The sequence below is a fragment of the Eleutherodactylus coqui genome, chromosome 3 (assembly GCF_035609145.1).
Source record: "Eleutherodactylus coqui strain aEleCoq1 chromosome 3, aEleCoq1.hap1, whole genome shotgun sequence".
Taxonomy (NCBI): Eukaryota; Metazoa; Chordata; class Amphibia; order Anura; family Eleutherodactylidae; genus Eleutherodactylus; species Eleutherodactylus coqui.
The window spans coordinates 28,091,039-28,108,025 of record NC_089839.1 but is presented as its reverse complement, the minus strand read 5'-3'; the positions used below and the strand labels follow the sequence as shown (position 1 = coordinate 28,108,025).

General features: G+C 44.8%; 1 protein-coding gene across 1 annotated transcript; it reads left to right on the top strand.

The window, feature by feature from the left end:
• Positions 1–979: 979 nt before the first annotated feature.
• On the top strand, positions 980–15,983 carry LOC136620548 (gastrula zinc finger protein XlCGF57.1-like). Its single transcript, XM_066595396.1, has 7 exons — positions 980–1,039; positions 4,778–4,920; positions 5,032–5,199; positions 5,283–5,406; positions 5,520–5,617; positions 11,994–12,051; positions 13,762–15,983. Exons 2-7 carry the CDS (start codon positions 4,813–4,815, stop codon positions 14,592–14,594), a joined length of 1,389 nt encoding a protein of 462 aa, XP_066451493.1. The 5' UTR covers positions 980–1,039; positions 4,778–4,812; the 3' UTR covers positions 14,595–15,983.
• Positions 15,984–16,987: the final 1,004 nt, after the last annotated feature.

Sequence of the window (16,987 nt, the reverse complement as noted above, 5' to 3'; positions counted from 1 at the left end):
AATCTGCGCAGATGATCCGCAGTTCAATATGCCCAAATACATCCATTGGGCATTCCAGGTAAGTAAACACCGGCGGATGTCATTTTTTCCTGGCGTGCGAATCGCACAGCGAGAAAACACCCGCAGCCTGCTGCATTTTCTGTGGTTTCCTACACGGACGGCCTCCATTAAAGTCAATGGAAGCCGTCCGTGCCGCGGATCCACGGGAAAGCAAGGGATTATTTTTACACAATCACGCCGCATCCACTGTGCAGAAGGAAGAAGATCCGGCCCCAACGGAGAAGACCCCCACGGCAGCCGGACAGGTGAGTAATGTCTTTTTAGGCCTCATAGCTGCGGCGAAGCATGGAAACCGCTGTGGGATTCCGCCCTTGTAAACCGTGTGTGCCCGCGGACACGAGGCCTTAGTCAGTCAGCGGTTTATCTGCCGGTATAAACAGGCTGCATGAGCCAACAATGTCATTTATCTCCCCGTGTAAAAGGAGCCGGCGGCGGCTCACATCTGCGCTGCCGATTACAGTATGGGAGCAGAATCCCCCGGATGAACCAAACTGCTGGACGGACTCCATAGACTATAATGTACGGCTTTATCGTATGTCATTACACGCCGGATCTGCGCCGCACGCTCTGAACGGAGCCTCCAATGCCGGTGTGAACAGAGCCTCATAGAGATGTGCTTCACCAGCCTGCGGCCATCTACTCTAAGGTAATGAGGAGACTGACAACAAGGAGAGCCGAGGGGAGGAGTCTACTTACTCATCTCACTGTGTGCTGGAGGAAACTAACCTGTCTGCTCTAGTGACTGCAGGACCTGTGATGATGTCATGGTCATGTGATCTGCACTTAACGCTGTGGAGATGCCACGTCTCTATCATGTGACCAGTGAGAGCTGACAGGTCCTTTAGCTACTACCATTACACCATCCATCCCATGTATATAACTCGTCACATGACTGTGACATCACCAAAGGTCCTGTAGCCACTAAGATTTAGCCCATCATCACCGAAGATCCGGAAGTCACTAGTCTGCTCTGCTGCAGGTCAGTGTTGGTCGGGGTGCCTGTGACTTGTAGTCCGCCCGTCTTGTTTCTTTATTTACCAGCAGGCGGTTTTTCTGTCAGTGTAATTCAGTGAGTTTAAGGCTGGGATTTGTCGGAAATCTCGCGGTTTGGCCGCAGTAAAAACCGCGAGATTTCCGCCGGGAGAACCTCTGCGGTATAAGCCGCGGCGGCTTTGAAGCGGCCGGGACGCATGCTTTTCCGTTGTGGCCGGCTCTCCCATAGAGGAGAGCGCGGCCGTAACATAAGTAAACAAAAAAAGAATGTAAGTAGACATGCTGCTTCTTTTGAAACCGCGGCTGCGGCAGCCAGATTTACAACCGGATTTACTAATATATTCAGAAATTCTATATTGAAGGGGTTTCCCAGGCAGCACTCGCTGTCAGTGCCAGAATACACCAGCGACAAAGCGGAAGCCGCTACTCCAACCCCTGTGTAGTGGCCGGCGGCTGTAATTACAAGCACAGAAGTTGGGGACAGCGCTTTGGGAAATGTGGAGTAATAAGTGGTGAAATGGGATGTGGGACTCAGCTGGCATATGTGGCATGCATACAGCGTGGGTGTCAGCTATTTATTACAGCTGACACCCACGGCAATAGCTGCAATCAGCCGCTGTCAATCGGGGGAGCTGGGCGGGTGTCATGGCAGTCGGGCCCCAGGGCTGCCTTGGGAGACTGCCCATCAAGCCTTTCCCGTGGGGTGGCTTGATAGACTGCCTGTCAAAAAGCAGTATGACGTAACACTATAGCATTACGTCATACTGCAGGAGCAATCAAAGCATCGCTGGTTGTGGTCCCCCCTGGGGACTGAAAGAAAGTGGAAAAAAAAAAAAAAAAAAAGTTTTACTAATTATTTAAACAAAAAAAAGTAGTAAAAGTTAAGAAAAAACCCTTTTGCCATAAAAATAAAAAAGTTATTGTGCGCAGAAAATATCTTTTCAGCAAAAAAACTGTATAAGTTTGGTATCGCAGTAACCGTACCGACCCATAGAATAAAGTTATCATGTCATTTTTGTTGCAGTTTGTGCGCCGTAGAAACAGGGCGCACCGAAAGATGGAGGAATGTCTTTTTTTTTCAATTCCTCTCCACTTACAATTTTTAAAAAGTTTTTCAGTACATTATATGGTACAATAAATTGTACCTTTTAAAAATACAACTCGTCCCGCAAAAACAAGCCCTCGTACAGCGACGTCGATGGATAAATAAAGGAGTTACGATTTTTTAAAAGGGGGGAGGAAAAAACGAAATTGGAAAAAAGCAAAAAATCCTTCATGTAGGCCTTAGTTAAGTAATAAGTTAAACACTGCCAATTACAAGTTGGAAATCTTTATATAAATATATATACTTAATAGCGACCCTAGAAGTAGTTAATTCAAGCCCAACCAGCTACCCCGCAGGCCGGGTGTGACCTGGGAGATAGTCCTACCTGTGGATTGACATCACTGCTTATGCTGAGTTTTATTAAAGGGGTTGTCCTGCTAACCTTTTTATTCCCTTTCTTCCCCTTATAAAACTGGCCTGAAGGATTTTTCAAAGATGGCGCCGCTGGGGTAGTTCCCATGATGCATTGCTCCCTCTTCCCTCAGCGTGCGCACTCCCGATGATGCCGGTCACATGACTGGAAGATTGACGTCATAATGGAGACTCACCGCTGACATACTGAGAGCGATATCGGGCTTCGAGTGACAGCCCGATACAGCTCTCCCCTCCGCGAGTCCCTTCACTGCTTTGATTAGAGCCAGCAGCCGCCCGGCCCCATTCAAAGCAGCTGTAGCAGGAGATTCCTTCATCTCCCCGGCATGTCCCCTCATCACTGGACACTGTGATACTGCTGTCACGGTGTCCAGTGATGAGAGGACATGCTGGGGAGATGAAGGAATCTCCTGCTACAGCTGTCACAGCAGTAGGAGCAGATCGTGATCTCTGAGGATCTCAATCCTCTGCCATTGAAAGTAAATGAAAGTGAAAGTAAAACAAAACATGTCCCCACACACACACATGCCCCCTCCACCTTCAGGTCTTGAGCGGGAACCTAGGACTGCATTTCTGCTGCCTTAAAGGGGTTGTCCCGCGAAACAAAGTGGGGTTCAGCACTTCTGTATGGCCATATTAATGCACTTTGTAATGTACATTGTGAATTAATTATGAGCCAAACAGAAGTTATTCACTTACCTGTTCCGTTGCTGGCGTCCCCGTCTCCATGGAGCTGTCTAATTTCAGCGTCTAATCGCCCGATTAGACGCGCTTGCGCAGTCCGGTCTTCTCCCTTCTGAATGGGGTCGCTCGTGCCGGAGAGCTGCTCCTCGTAGCTCCGCCCCGTCACGTGTGCCGATTCCAGCCAATCAGGAGGCTGGAATCGTCAATGGACCGCACAGAGCCCACGGTGCACCATGGGAGAAGACCCGCGGTGCATCGTGGGTGAAGATCCCGGCGGCCATCTTACTAAGGTAAGTAAGAAGAAGGAAGAAGTCGCCGCAGCGCGGGGATTCGGGTAAGTACTAATCGTTTTTTTTTTACCCCTGCATCGGGTTTGTCTCGCGCCGAACGGGGGGGCCTATTGAATTTTTAAAAAAAAAACGTTTCGGCCCGGGACAACCCCTTTAACACTCTCCGCCACATGAGGCGTCATGTAGATTTATTTAAAGGGTTGTCCCGCAACAGCAAGTTGGGTTAAACACTTATGTACAGGTCTTCTGCACATGCGCAGAAGACCTGTGCGGCGCGAGCATGCCGGAGCAGGACAGAAGAGGGCAGACTGCGCAAGCGCGTCTAATCGAGGCAGAAGAAGGCTTTGGTCGGAGTCATGGAGACGGGGACGCCAACACCGAAGGGGGTAAGTGAATAACTTCTGTATGGCCAATATTTAATGCACGATGTATATTACAAAGTGCAATAATATGGCCATACAGAAGTGTATAACCCCACTTGCTGTTGCGGGACAACCCCTTTAATGAATAGCCTGGGCAGACTGCACAAAGCCAAAATAATTTATAGTATTTGGGGAAGGGGGTCACAGGACCTGGTGGATCTGTCTTCATCATATGTTTAGGGCAATTAATTACACAAACCATCCCTGTTCAGCATAAATGGGGTTGTGAAAAGACGGAGCTCATGTGACTGGGGGTAGTAGCTGAATTAAGCTGAAGGGGATGAGCCATTTAGAAGGTGCCAGGATCTGATGCTGAGGCCAGATCCTGGACCCATGAGGAAAGCTGATGGACATCTGAATGGGGAGATGCGTTGAGGCCATATACCTGATATCATAAGCAGTGAACAGGATCTTCTACCATGTCGAAAGTGGCCGGACACTTGGTCATTGTTCTGTGCTGTGGCATCTCCTGTGATACTGCTGTGATTTGGGATTACAAATAAGAGTTGAGCTTCATCTGGATTGTCTGGCTGCTGTATGAAGGAACTCTTGAATTGTGCCCCAGCAGTTCAAGGGTTACAATGAATTTTTGGACTGGATCGGTCACACATGTGGGAGAAATCTGTACATGTTATATCCTAGTGACTTTAGGATCTTTGATGATGTATATATTGTGTGGCCCTATACTAACTTTATAACAGGGGCGGCTGACTAATATATACCAGATTACTGATCAGAATATTCTATAAGACTCCTTCATATCTAAATCACCTCCATTGTATGCTGTCACTAATCCTCTATAATCCCCTAGTAGTGAGACGCTTAATGGAAGATGTTCTTGTCTCACTCAGGTTCCTTAGGCTCAGGACTCTCACAGACGAAGACAATGGTCTTTTCCTTCAATAACCCACCGAGGATGGAGAAGGACAGAGACCACATGGCTGCCCAGATATTAGACCTCACCCTGGAGATCATCTACTGGATAACTGGGGAGGTGAGAGCTTCACATGATGTCACTCTTCTCTCTAGTAATAAACAGGGGAATGACGGGAAAGGTGAAGGATTCTTAGCCTCCATGTAGTGATCAGTGTCTCACCATCCACAGGATTACACAGTAGTGAAGAAGTCGTCTGGTGAGTGTGTGACCCCCTGTGTGTCAGGAGGAGGCAGCCGGACCCAAAGCCCCATCACTGAGCCTTCACCTCATTCACTGATACATGAGCAGAAGATCCTAGAACGTACCCACAGGATCACTGAGCTGTTGACCGGAGAGGTGAGCGCTGCTGGGAATGGGGGACATTATATAATACAGCCAAGGAAGGAGTCTGGAGGATGACTGTATATTGTGTGTGTCAGGTTCCTATAAGGTGTCAGGACGTCACTGTCTATTTCTCCATGGAGGAGTGGGAGTATTTAGAAGGACACAAGGATCTGTACAAGGAGATCATGATGGAGGATCAGCAGCACCTCACATCACCGGGTAAGAAGAGACCTTCATTGATTATAGAGGACCGTTTTAAGGGTAGGCTAGTCCTGCCATCATCTGATCATCAGATATATAATGTATTTAGTGTTTCTGGTTATTTCCTATAGATGGATCCAGTCAGAGAAATCCTCCAGAGAGATGTCACAGTCCTCTATATTCCCAGGATTGTCCAGAGGAAGAGGAACATGTCCCACTTTATCATCAGGTAGATGAAGCTGAGATTTGTGCTGTAAATCCTCTACAGACAGATGTAATGGAGCTTTCTACTAATCTTCTCCGGCAGCAGTGTAGTATGCTCTGTGCTCTCTGTCATCTGGTTATTGTGGGCTGTCAGTGATAGCGGCTGCAAATGCTTTCTAGTGTTTTAAGGCCTCTATCACACGGGTGACAGCGATATCACTGAGAGGATATCGCAGCAATGTTCTGTGCGATATCACTGTGTTTTCTGGTAGCCATAACACAATTTTTTTGAAGAACCACCCTGAAAATACGCTTGGGCTGCATTAAAAAAGAACAAATGCATTGCATAACAGCCGCTGTCCACTCCACTGCACTTCTCCTCGCAAGTTCCTGACACACTTGCTTGTAGCTTTCATAAGCGCGTACTGGTCAGGGGTTCAAAAGCCCCGCCTCCAGGAAGTGCTGGCTCTGATTGGTTCTCGAGTGCTGCGGCGCAGCCAATCCCTGCAGCACTCCATGAACCCACATATCTTATAGGTCAATGCAGCATTCTTTAGCTTCCATTGGACATGGTAGCAGAAGACAACGCTTGAGACAGTACCTCATCTGGTTTCTTGAGGTTGCTAGTTGGACCCTAAAGGACTGGCAACATGTGGCATTGGCCAATGAGTCATGGTACCAATTGTTTCAGGCTCATGGTAGGGTTCATGTGTTGTATAGACCCCTTGAACTCCAGTTGTCAGCAAGGCACTGTGCAGGCTAGTGGTTGTTATATGTTGCTGTGGGGCGGTTTTCATGGTATGGGTTGGGTCCACTGATCTGCCTAAACATATTATTCACCAGTGCCTGCTATGTTTCACTGCTTATTGACCATTTGCAGCCCATCATGGTCTACATGTAACCCCACAATGATGTGACATTCCAGCCAGATAATGCACTATGTCTTTGGACACAAGTTGTCCAAAATTGGTTTGCAGAGCATTCTGGAGAGTTCCTACGAATGGTGTGGCCTGCACATTCACCTGACATGAGCCAAGTCAAGCATTTATGGAATGTGGTGGAGAGATCCATTTACAACAGAGACCCCGCACCTACAAATGTCCTAGAGCTATGGGTAGCTATGCAGTCGGCACTCAATATTCCTTTACACATTGACTGGCCACTTGTGAAATTGATGCCAATCTAGTTACTACACTTTACAAGGCTATAGGGCATCTTACATGATATTAGTTCCTGTCTCAATGCTTTTGGCACGTCAGTGTAGGTTAGTTTCAATTTCCTTGAGTAGATATTCTTCCTTCTCCTGGATGAGAATGTATTTTTTTTAACTGGTAGGTCCACATCTCAGTACTGTTTGGGGGGGAAGTACCGTTCAAGTTTCCATTTTGGTGAAGTGTTTTAATTTTATTGTGGTCCACAGTTTCATTCAGTTGAGGCTGGGGAGCACCGATAGTGCACAGATGGACATAAGACAGTTCCACATTCCAGTACCACTGGGAGTATCGCTCAAGTTTCCATTGTGCTGAAATAGTTCTTTTTTTTAAAACGTTTTTATTAATCAATTGAGACACATATCCAGCATCATAACCATCATTCAGACATCTTTAACAACTCTAAGGTCTAATAGCTGGACCAGTAGATATGTTGATACAGCATGAAGCAATCTTTGACTGCCGATCAGCAGAGGTTTAGGTGGACACAGTCCCGATTATATAGTTTCTCATTTTATAAACTGTCAACCAGAGACTAATAAAAGAAGAAGCAAAAAAGAAACAATAAAAAAATAGGAGCAAGATAATATGTAGGAATAATACAAAGGAGAAACAAAAGCAAAAAGAGTTAAAAAAAAACAAACCTGGACCTGCTACAAAAAAAGAAAAAAATCAAATAATATGTGTCTGTTTTCCTAAGTCATTATCACCACATTTATACGTATGGAACAGACCCCCGGCTACATATCAGAACGTGTAGAGACCCCTTCCCACACACGGGAACAGCACGGCAAGTAAAACACCTTAAAGGGGGGGATTCCTCGATGCTATTTGTTCCTGGAACTAAGAAGTGTAATAGAAACAATTCCTTAGTCTTTCTCTTATTCTTCGCGGCAGCGGCTGGACAAAGCTCCCCCAAGTCACAAAGAAAGACTGCACCATTTTTTCTTTGAAAAGCGATGTTTCAGCCCAGTCCATTTGCAACAATTATGTTAGTTTGTCCAGGAACAGTTTAAAGGGAGGGGCTGTCGGCTGTATCCACATCTGCAAGATAGCCTTCAGTCCCGCTGCCGCCACGAAGTGCTATAGCTTGCGGGCTCCTTTTGAGCAATGGTATCTATTTGGGTCCAGATATTCCAAAATTGTGCACAGGGGCTCTTGTGGACAGAAGTTAATCAAATGTGCAGTGGTATACTCACAAATTAGAGACCAGAAAGTCTTGATCTGGGAACATGTTCATAAACTGTGGAATAAATTGGCATTTGGTGCTTTGCATTTAACCCTTTCCAATCCACTGTCTCACGTCTGAAGACATTTTGATTTAAGGCTATACAGCTCCGATGTTGGAAGACGTCCGTCGGGGTTCTCTTACTATATATTGCCAGCCTCTCTGCTGTCGGAGCCTATCCAACGTGTCACCTCATGCAGTACTGGCTTTAGCCAGCGTACAGCGCCGTTGTATAACCGCAGAAAAAGAGTAAGCCCCCTGGGGAAACCAGGATACAAATTGGATTGGAAAGGGTTAAAACAATTTGAGGTGGGGTAGATTCCCATGTGATGCCCTCTTGCAGGGGTTAGATAAGACCTGTGGACGACCTGTAGTCTTGTTTCCAGGAACTTGGATGAGGGCAAATATTTGTAAGCCAACAACACCGATTCCATCTGGTAGGTCAATATCATCCTGCTCCCGCATATTACGTATTACTCTATACAGCCTGGATATCATTTCCCGCAGGCCCACCATCCTAGAAGTCCATGTGACACCTGTCTGTGTCCAGTCAATCTCCTGAAGTTGCGGCAAGAGTTCCTGGATATTTGGCCTAGCCTGTAAATATGAAAGTAGCAAAACTGACAGCTCAGGGAACTTCTGTTTCATTTCCTCATGTGACAGAAGGTGTTTTTTTAGCAGTTTGTCCGTCAAGTCAATCACTCGAGCCCACCAATCAAAGAAAATGTTGTGTGGGTTATTGTGCTGAAAGTTGGGGTTGTTAATAAAAGATAGTTGTGGGGATATATGTGGGGATGCATGACTGTCGCGATGTAGTTTGTCCCACGTCTTCCAAGCCACAAGTATTTGGGGGTTACGCTTCAGTCTCTGGTACTTCTGCGTAGGGAGGTGAAGGATATTTTGTAACTGTATTGGGCCAGACATTTTCTGCTCGAGCAGTTTGTTTGTAAAATTTGTCTGGGAATATATCCAATCATGAATAATGCGAGCCTGTACTGCTAGATTGTAGTCCCTTATATGAGGGAGATTGATTCCACCATTGACTTTATGTTTTTGTAATGTTTTAAGAGCTATGCACGGTCTGTTCCCACCCCAAATGAAGTTTCTGTATAAATAAATAATTGATCTTTTTTATGTCTTTTAGTTTTAAAAATCTGGGCAGAGAATGTAGGATGTATAGCAGACGGGGAAATTCTGTCAGTTTTAAAAGATTAGCTCTTCTCAAAAAGGACTCTGCAAAGTTCTTCATAAATTTAGAGTCATTTCCAATTTTTTAATTTAGGGTTCAATGTTTGTTTTATATAATTTAGAAGGGCATCTTGTGACCTGTATTCCAAGATATTGTATGGAATGCTTTCCGAATGGAAAGGGTATTGGGCCATCCACAAAAGTTTAGCCAATCCTTTTAATAGTAGCGCTTCCGTTTTGTCTCAATTTAAGGTATAGCCAGAGAGCTCTCCAATTTTCTCGATTCCTTGTAATAAGGGCGTCAGTGTCTCTTTTGGGCTGCTGACTATCAAAAATATGCTGTTTGCAAATGCTTCCGCCTTAATCACCAAATCAGCATAGCAGGCTCCATTAAAGAGTGGGGTATTTATTAAGTACCTGAGCAATGGGTCTATGGATGAATTAAAAAGTAATGCGGAGAGGGGGCAGCCTTGACGGGCCCCTCTAAATAAGTCAATGGTTGGGGTATTAAGGCCATTAACTGTGAGGCTACTGGTGGCATTTGTATGTACGCATATCATGTTTTATAATTTACATATGTCTGTCCAAAGCTACGCCACCCAGTATCATATTTTTATCAAAAGCTTTCTCTGCATTTAGACTCAACAGCATCAATACTGGACTATTGGGACTTTGTGTGGCAACCGTTGCCGCTATTGCAGCTCTGATATTTTTTAAAGCATTTCTTCCACGTGTGAAGCCCTTCTGCGATGTGTCGAGTATAGAGAGGAGAATAGACTGAAGCCTATCAGTATCTCTGATAGTAAAGCTATTTGTCTGCATGAATGTGGGTCAGCAACCCAGATCCGTGGAGCGCAGAGATATAACAGGTCCCTCTTCTTCAACAGTCCAGAGGGAGATAGAAGACACATACATTTGGAGGAGGATGGAGAAGAGAAGGTATCAAGTTCCAAAGAGTAACAATCTGTTATAGCCGTGGCACGGGGTGAGGCAGGCTTTGGTGGGGACATAGACAGATGAATCCTTTGTGTTCTTTTTCTTTAGCAGTTTTAGATGGTTTACTTTTTTGTTTTCCGGTTGCTGTTATTTTTCACCGAATCCAGCTGGCGTTATACTCATGTCGAGGTACCCACGTTGCGTTCATTTAAGTATCTGTACTTGGACCTCTCCAGGTCTAGGGGTTTCACAGCTTGCATAAACAAAGGTCAAAAATTTCGCTCCATCTGTAAGATAATGAAGATTTATCAGCAGGTCAATGATATGGATGTGGCTTCTCATCTGATAATTATGCAGTAGCCATCCAAGTTAGTGGCACCCTAAGAGATTGAATCATGGCCAGCATTTTCTCCCGCGGTTTACAATGGTCTTGGTCTATGGGGGTTTAAACTGTCTTGCTATATTGTGCTCTCATTGGTACAGCCTCTCTTCTCCAGTTTGTCAACAGTCCTGAGCAATAACACTTGTTAGGGCAGCAATGGGGACAGACGTGACCCAGGCTGTGTTATGGCTCTCGACTCCCGTGGGTCTCAGCAGTTGGCTTGGTGTTGGTGGACCATGTGAACCCCCTGCGCCGCCTCTTACCTTCAATTCGATCCAGTGCAGCCACGATGCTCCTGCGATGAGCAAGGTGGTCATAAATCCAGGCCGCGGCTCCGACTGTCACTAGGCCTCAGTGGGCAGGTAATTGCACTGTAGGTGTTTGTGTCAGGAGCGGCGCAGATGTAGTTTGCCAGAGAATCTTTGCCACCAGAAACGGTCCAGGGCGTGGAGTGGTTGGACCGCCCCAGTGTCCGCAGCAGTTGGGGCCCCAAGCCTCCGGAGCCAACTTGGCCGCACCCAGGTAGTGGTGAGGCGACGGTGGCAGAATCCTCCAATGTATCAGGAAGGGTTTCCCCCTGCAGCAGGTAATGAGTGCCAGGGGGCCAGGCGACACGCAGATCAGCCTGAACTCTAGGCCACAGCTTTATGCACAGCTAGGCCACAGCGGATCAATGACCTTGTCGCAGGGGTCCAGGGCGGGAGCAGCGGGCAAGTGGAGGTCACCAAAGGTCTTTGCCAGAGGTAGTGGAGTGGCCGTGTCCCTGCAACATTCACGGTGGCCGAAACTTCAGACCAAGGCTCCGGAACTATCCAGCCCATGCCCGGGGAGCGGTGTGGAGATGGCGGATTTGCCCAGAATGGTAAGCGGGGTCCTCCCAATTGTAGAATGGCACCGCAGTCCTCTTCAACGTCTTTGGGGTGCTGGGGGGGGGGGGGGGCTACGCCACGTGTGTCGACTGGAAATTACGCCATGGCTTTGCACTTTGCTAGGCCGCTGCGGGCCAGTGGCTGTGTCGCAGGGTTCCGTATCAGGGCGCCACAGTTGGATGGGAGCTTACCGGGATCCCCTGCTGCTGAAGAAGTCTTGGGAAGTGATGTATCCTGGGCCTCACGGCGCTGCTGTTTTCCGTGCCTCCACGGATCCTCCAAGGGCGGTGAGTTGGGGCTTCCCCAAGACAAATATGGGGGTATCAATCACCTATAACTGCTTCGGGGAACCAAAGGGGTTCTGATGTCGCTGAAGTCAGGAGTCAGTGCAGGATCTCTGTAAGACACATCCCACTCCTTTGGTGCCCAGGAGAGGAGTCCGTGGTGAAGTGTTTTAATTTGATGATGGTCCACAGTTTCATTCAGTTAAGGCTGGGGAGCGCAGATAGTGCAAAGTACTGATGGACATAAGATAAATTAGGGGTCTTTTTTTTTTCTCATCTCTTTTGTTTGTGGGATTCTTGCAGGAAAGTTCTAACGTAACAATGAGTGGACTCGATAAACCCATATCCGTGTCGGTGAACGGTAAGAGCCTTTCATAAATCTTGTTTGAATGTATTCTATTAATGGGAAGCTCAGGCTATCATCTTCCACCTGATCATTACTATTACCCATTTATTGCCTCAACCTGTGTTATATGGACCCCATGGGGTACACACCATGTCTTTAGGCGACACTTGCACTGTTTGCAGGCTGTGAATTTATTGGGAAGGCAGTTTTATTAGAATCCAGACTGCAGACTATGAAACAGGAAGAGAAGTAGTTGGTGAGCGAAGTGTGATTGTGGTAGATATGAAGCCCTTTAATTTATATTTCTTTACTCATGATTCTTCCATTCTCCTAATCTATAGATGATCTATTCTCAAGATAGTTGATTGCTGGGGGTCTGCCTACTTGGGATCTTTTCTGATCACCTGATTGAAGAGACCATTGACATCACATTCTTTCATCACATGGCCTGAGAGCAGCTCCAGCCCATTCAAGTGAATGGAATGGAGCAGCTATACCAGGCACAACCACTATACAGCTGATCCCCCACTAATCAATTATTAATGACCGATCCTGAGGATGTGTCATCAATAGTTTAATGCCGGAAAGCCCCATTTAATATGTAATATTATACTCCAAGGATATGCCAGAAATGTCTGATAGATATGATCACAGGGCTAAAGGGGCTGTCACATTACCCGGTTAGATGAGAAACCCACGTCTGGCTACTCATCGACCTAGTTTGGTGTTACTATAACTGCCATTGAAGTTAATGGGCATAATTGAAGCTGCGTAGTGCAGCCACGATGCTATTTCTATTACATGGGAGTTATTGAAACAGCATTATGTTTTGTGCTACATGGTTTGGTATCAAGAACATCTTAAAAAGGAAACACAATTGATATTTTTTTTGTTAACCCACCTCCTCAAATGAACAGAATATAGAAAAAGTCATTAAAGGGGTTATCCATTTCCCGGACAACTCCTCTTCAATAGGCCTAGGTGCATTAAAATAATAAACTGAAATACACATACCCCTGAATGGCCACCGGGACATTCTGACAACTCCTTCTAGGTATATTTTGGATGTTAATGAATATATACCCTGCTTTACATTTTTCTTACATTTGATTGGCATAATAATTCTTGCAATGCGAAAATAATAAATGATGTTTTAAAATTTAAAGGAGTTTTCCAGTGAAATAATATTGATGACCTTGTGCTGCAAATACACAGAGGTCGGAGCAGAAGCCTCCGTGCCGACCTCTGTGTAGTGGCTGGTGCTTGTAACTACAGGCATGGCTGCCATTGAAATCAATACTACTATATGGAGGTCGGTGTGGAGGCTTCCGCTCCAACCTCTGTGTATTTGCAGAGCTGACAGCATGCGCTCGCTCAGCATATCGTCCAGAGTCCTGAGTGATGGACCTCAGCCAATCAACTATTGATGACCTTTTCTGATGATAGGTCAACAATAGTATTTCACTGGAAACCTCCTTTAAATTTTAGCTATCTCTACTAGAAATTATATTCTGTAATCTTTACAAAACATTTACAAATACTATGATGTTTTTGTTTGTCTTCTGTCTTTCATATATTTACTAGTGATTTACTTATCATATGTTATCCTGTTTTTCTTGTATTTTCCATTTTAGTATGTTTCCTTGCTATTGTTTCAATAAAGCTTGATTTGGTTAATTGAAAAAAAGAAAAATAGGGGAAAAATCATTATTTCTTTTCCTCCAGGTGAAGACTGGAGTATAGGCCACCATGGACACCTCGTATCTCTAAATGAAGTAGAAGATAATACCACACAACCTAATTCAATACCCCTTACTGATGGCACTAGTGACAGGAAACCTTCTTCACTGATTGGCAAACAAATCACTGGCCGTAGACGGGGGAAAAAACGTCCATGTCGCTCAGATTTTAAAAAGAAATCAAATCTTTCTTGGCACCGGAGAACTGACAAAGATGAAAAGCAAATTTCATGTTCAGAATGTGGGAAATGTTTTAATCATAGAAGCAGTCTTGCGTATCATTTAAAAATTCACACAGAAGAGAAGCCATTTTCATGTCCTGAATGTGGGAAATGTTTTCATCAGAAAGGAAATCTTAAGTCTCATTTAAAAATTCATACAGGGGAGAAGCCATTTTCATGTCCTGAATGTGGGAAATGTTTTAATCAAAAAAGCACTCTTACAAGTCATTTAACAATTCACACAGGGGAGAAGCCATTTTCATGTCCTGAATGTGGGAAATGTTTTAGTGAGAAATCAAAACTTATGACACATTTAAAATCTCACACAGGAGAAAAGCCATTTTCATGTCCTGAATGTGGGAAATGTTTTATTCATAAAAGCACTCTTGCAAGCCATTTAATAATTCACACAGGGGAAAAGCCATTTTCATGTCCTGAATGTGGGAAATGTTTTAGTCATAAAAGCACTCTTACAAAACATTTAAAAACTCACACAGGGGAGAAGCCATTTTCATGTCCTGAATGTGGAAAATGTTTTAGTGCGAAATCAACTCTTGCTCGACATCAGAGAACTCACACAGGGGAGAAGTCATTTTAATGTTCAGATTATTGTAAATATTACAATCGTGGAACCTCATTGTAGGATCTGCTGCCTCAGACCGCTTTCAAATGAGCGTATATTAACTTTGATCCTTGTTTTGTGGACCAGAATATGTAGCTAATGTAAATCTATATATCTACTCAAACACAATGTAGTTCCTGCCTAATTTCCACTGTAGAATGCAAGCTGAAATTCTGCGCCAACGTATAATACAGTGTAGAGAATGGAGATTTAGGAAATCCCATCCACTTATAGTGGAAAAAAATCAGCAGTGAAGATAGGTCAAGCTGCAAACTTTCACATCCGCAGCATGCTCTATTTGTTGTGGAAATGCTGCAGATCTTCACAGCAGTTATTCATACATTATAATTAATTTTACTATGGAAATCAGGTGGATTTTGGTGTGGATTTATTCCGCGATGTGTGATCAGACTCTTGGGATGCCTTCTGATGTATAACTTACCCCCAACAGGAGCCATAGCATAACAGGACAGTGCAGGCAGGACTTCTCAAAGGACCTGTGCCAAACAATTATAATGCTCAGATTGGGCACACACCGCCACTGCGCCCACACAATCAGGAGCAGGACTGTAAAACATAGCCACCATTCTGATGGGAATGGTTGTCAGTCATCGCCTTACCCCTTGCATGCGGCAACTAAAGCTGATTGAGCATTCGCATATTAAAGTGTGAATGAGGTCAAATAGTCGCCCCTTTTACTCTCTCCTTCTATGAGCAAACAAAACTGTCATCTGATAAGGATCAGTATTACGGACCATGTTTTTTATTTCCGATGTGTAGGACAATAAGGAGATTGAGGAATGAGACTTCATTAACTTAAATCAAAGATTTGTCCGATTCCACATGATTAAAAGCTACTCTTTGGGTTCCCGTACACGCAGGTTTTCTCCGCGGTAAAGCACAGGTGAAGCTCTGCTGATTGCTGGCAAGCATATGAACTCATCCCATTGTTTGAATTAACGAGTACAGGTGCTGGCCGGTGATCAGTGGAGCTCCATTTGTATTTTGCTACAGAGAAGTCTTGCATGTATAGGCACCCTTTGGAAAACATAGGGCCCATTGGATCTGGATTAACCTCTTAATGATCAGCATGTTTTGGTCCTTTGTGACCTGACACTTCTTAGAGATTTAGCACACTGGGTGATTCAACTGCCATAATTTTCTTTTCTTGGGTTACAAAAATACATTTTGTATATTTTTTTATGATGCATAGGTCTGTTTTTAGTACCTTTTTTAAAAAAAAGTTAGCTTTTTATGTTTTATTAGAGGTAGCATGTCTGAAAAGGTAAAAAAAAAAAAAGTTTTTGTTTAGTTCTTTATGTTAGTGTAAATTGCAAATGTTAATAAAGTATGAGAATGGGTTAATTGTTTGTCATTTTTATCTATACTTTGTATAGTCTTACATTACAAGATTGGTGTGGTGTGGTTTTTTTTTGTCAGTAATTTTTTTTATATATGCTTTCCTAACATGTTCCCCTATGACATCATAAAAGACATTTCTATTTAGCTGGTTTCCACTATAATTGGGGCATCCATGGGAACCCCAGTTAAAGGTGAAAACCAGCCCACTGTCATGCCATCTGCATCTAGTACAGCTGCTTTGGGTCTGCTTAGATCCAGCAGCTCTGCCATGCCGGGGGCGCTTGTCAATCATGTACTTACTGGGTCCAATAGAGGCAACGGCACTGCTGATTGCTCATTAAATTTTATACGAGACAGAAAAGATGCAACAAAGCTGTCTCTGACAGCCAGGCACCTGTCTAGCTAAAGCAAGTTTGCATTTACAATGGTGTATGTTTCAAACCCAGGACCACACGATGTACATATATGGTGCATACATTTAACCTCTAATCAACCATTGATGGATTTATCAGTCATTGGTCGCTCAGGAAGGATGGAGTGGGCTGGTAAGTTAAGTCAAAATACTAACGACCACCTGTCCATGAGTGAGTGAGTTACATGCTCCGCTCCTGATCACATGATGGTGACGTCATCAAAGGTCCTAAAACATAAAACACGCAGAGCCTGATAGCAGCCGTGTGCTTACAGGGCCTGTGATGATGACCCCATTATGTGATCAGTCACCTAGGCTCTGTGTCTGTGAGTGAGTTAGTTACAAGCTCCGCCCCTGATCACATGGCTGGGTCTGCTTAGATCCAGCAGCTCTGCCATGCCGGGAGCGCTTGTCAGTCATATACTTACTGGGTCCCATAGAGGCAATGCCACTGCCGCTTCCTCTGTTCACTACATATTGTTCATTGAGTTTTATGTGAGCCAGAAAAGATGCAACAAAGCTGTTTCTGACAGCCAGGCACTCGTCTAGCTACAGTAAGTTTAAAACCCAGGACCATACGACGTACATATATGGT

Excerpts from the sequence above, each read along its gene's own strand:
- LOC136620548 (XM_066595396.1), top strand. The coding sequence starts at position 4,813 with ATGGTCTTTTCCTTCAATAACCCACCGAGGATGGAGAAGGACAGAGAC. Across the intron at positions 4,921-5,031 it reads TCTACTGGATAACTGGGGAG|GATTACACAGTAGTGAAGAA; the intron begins GTGAGAGCTTCA and ends CACCATCCACAG. Across the intron at positions 5,618-11,993 it reads ATGTCCCACTTTATCATCAG|GAAAGTTCTAACGTAACAAT; the intron begins GTAGATGAAGCT and ends GGATTCTTGCAG.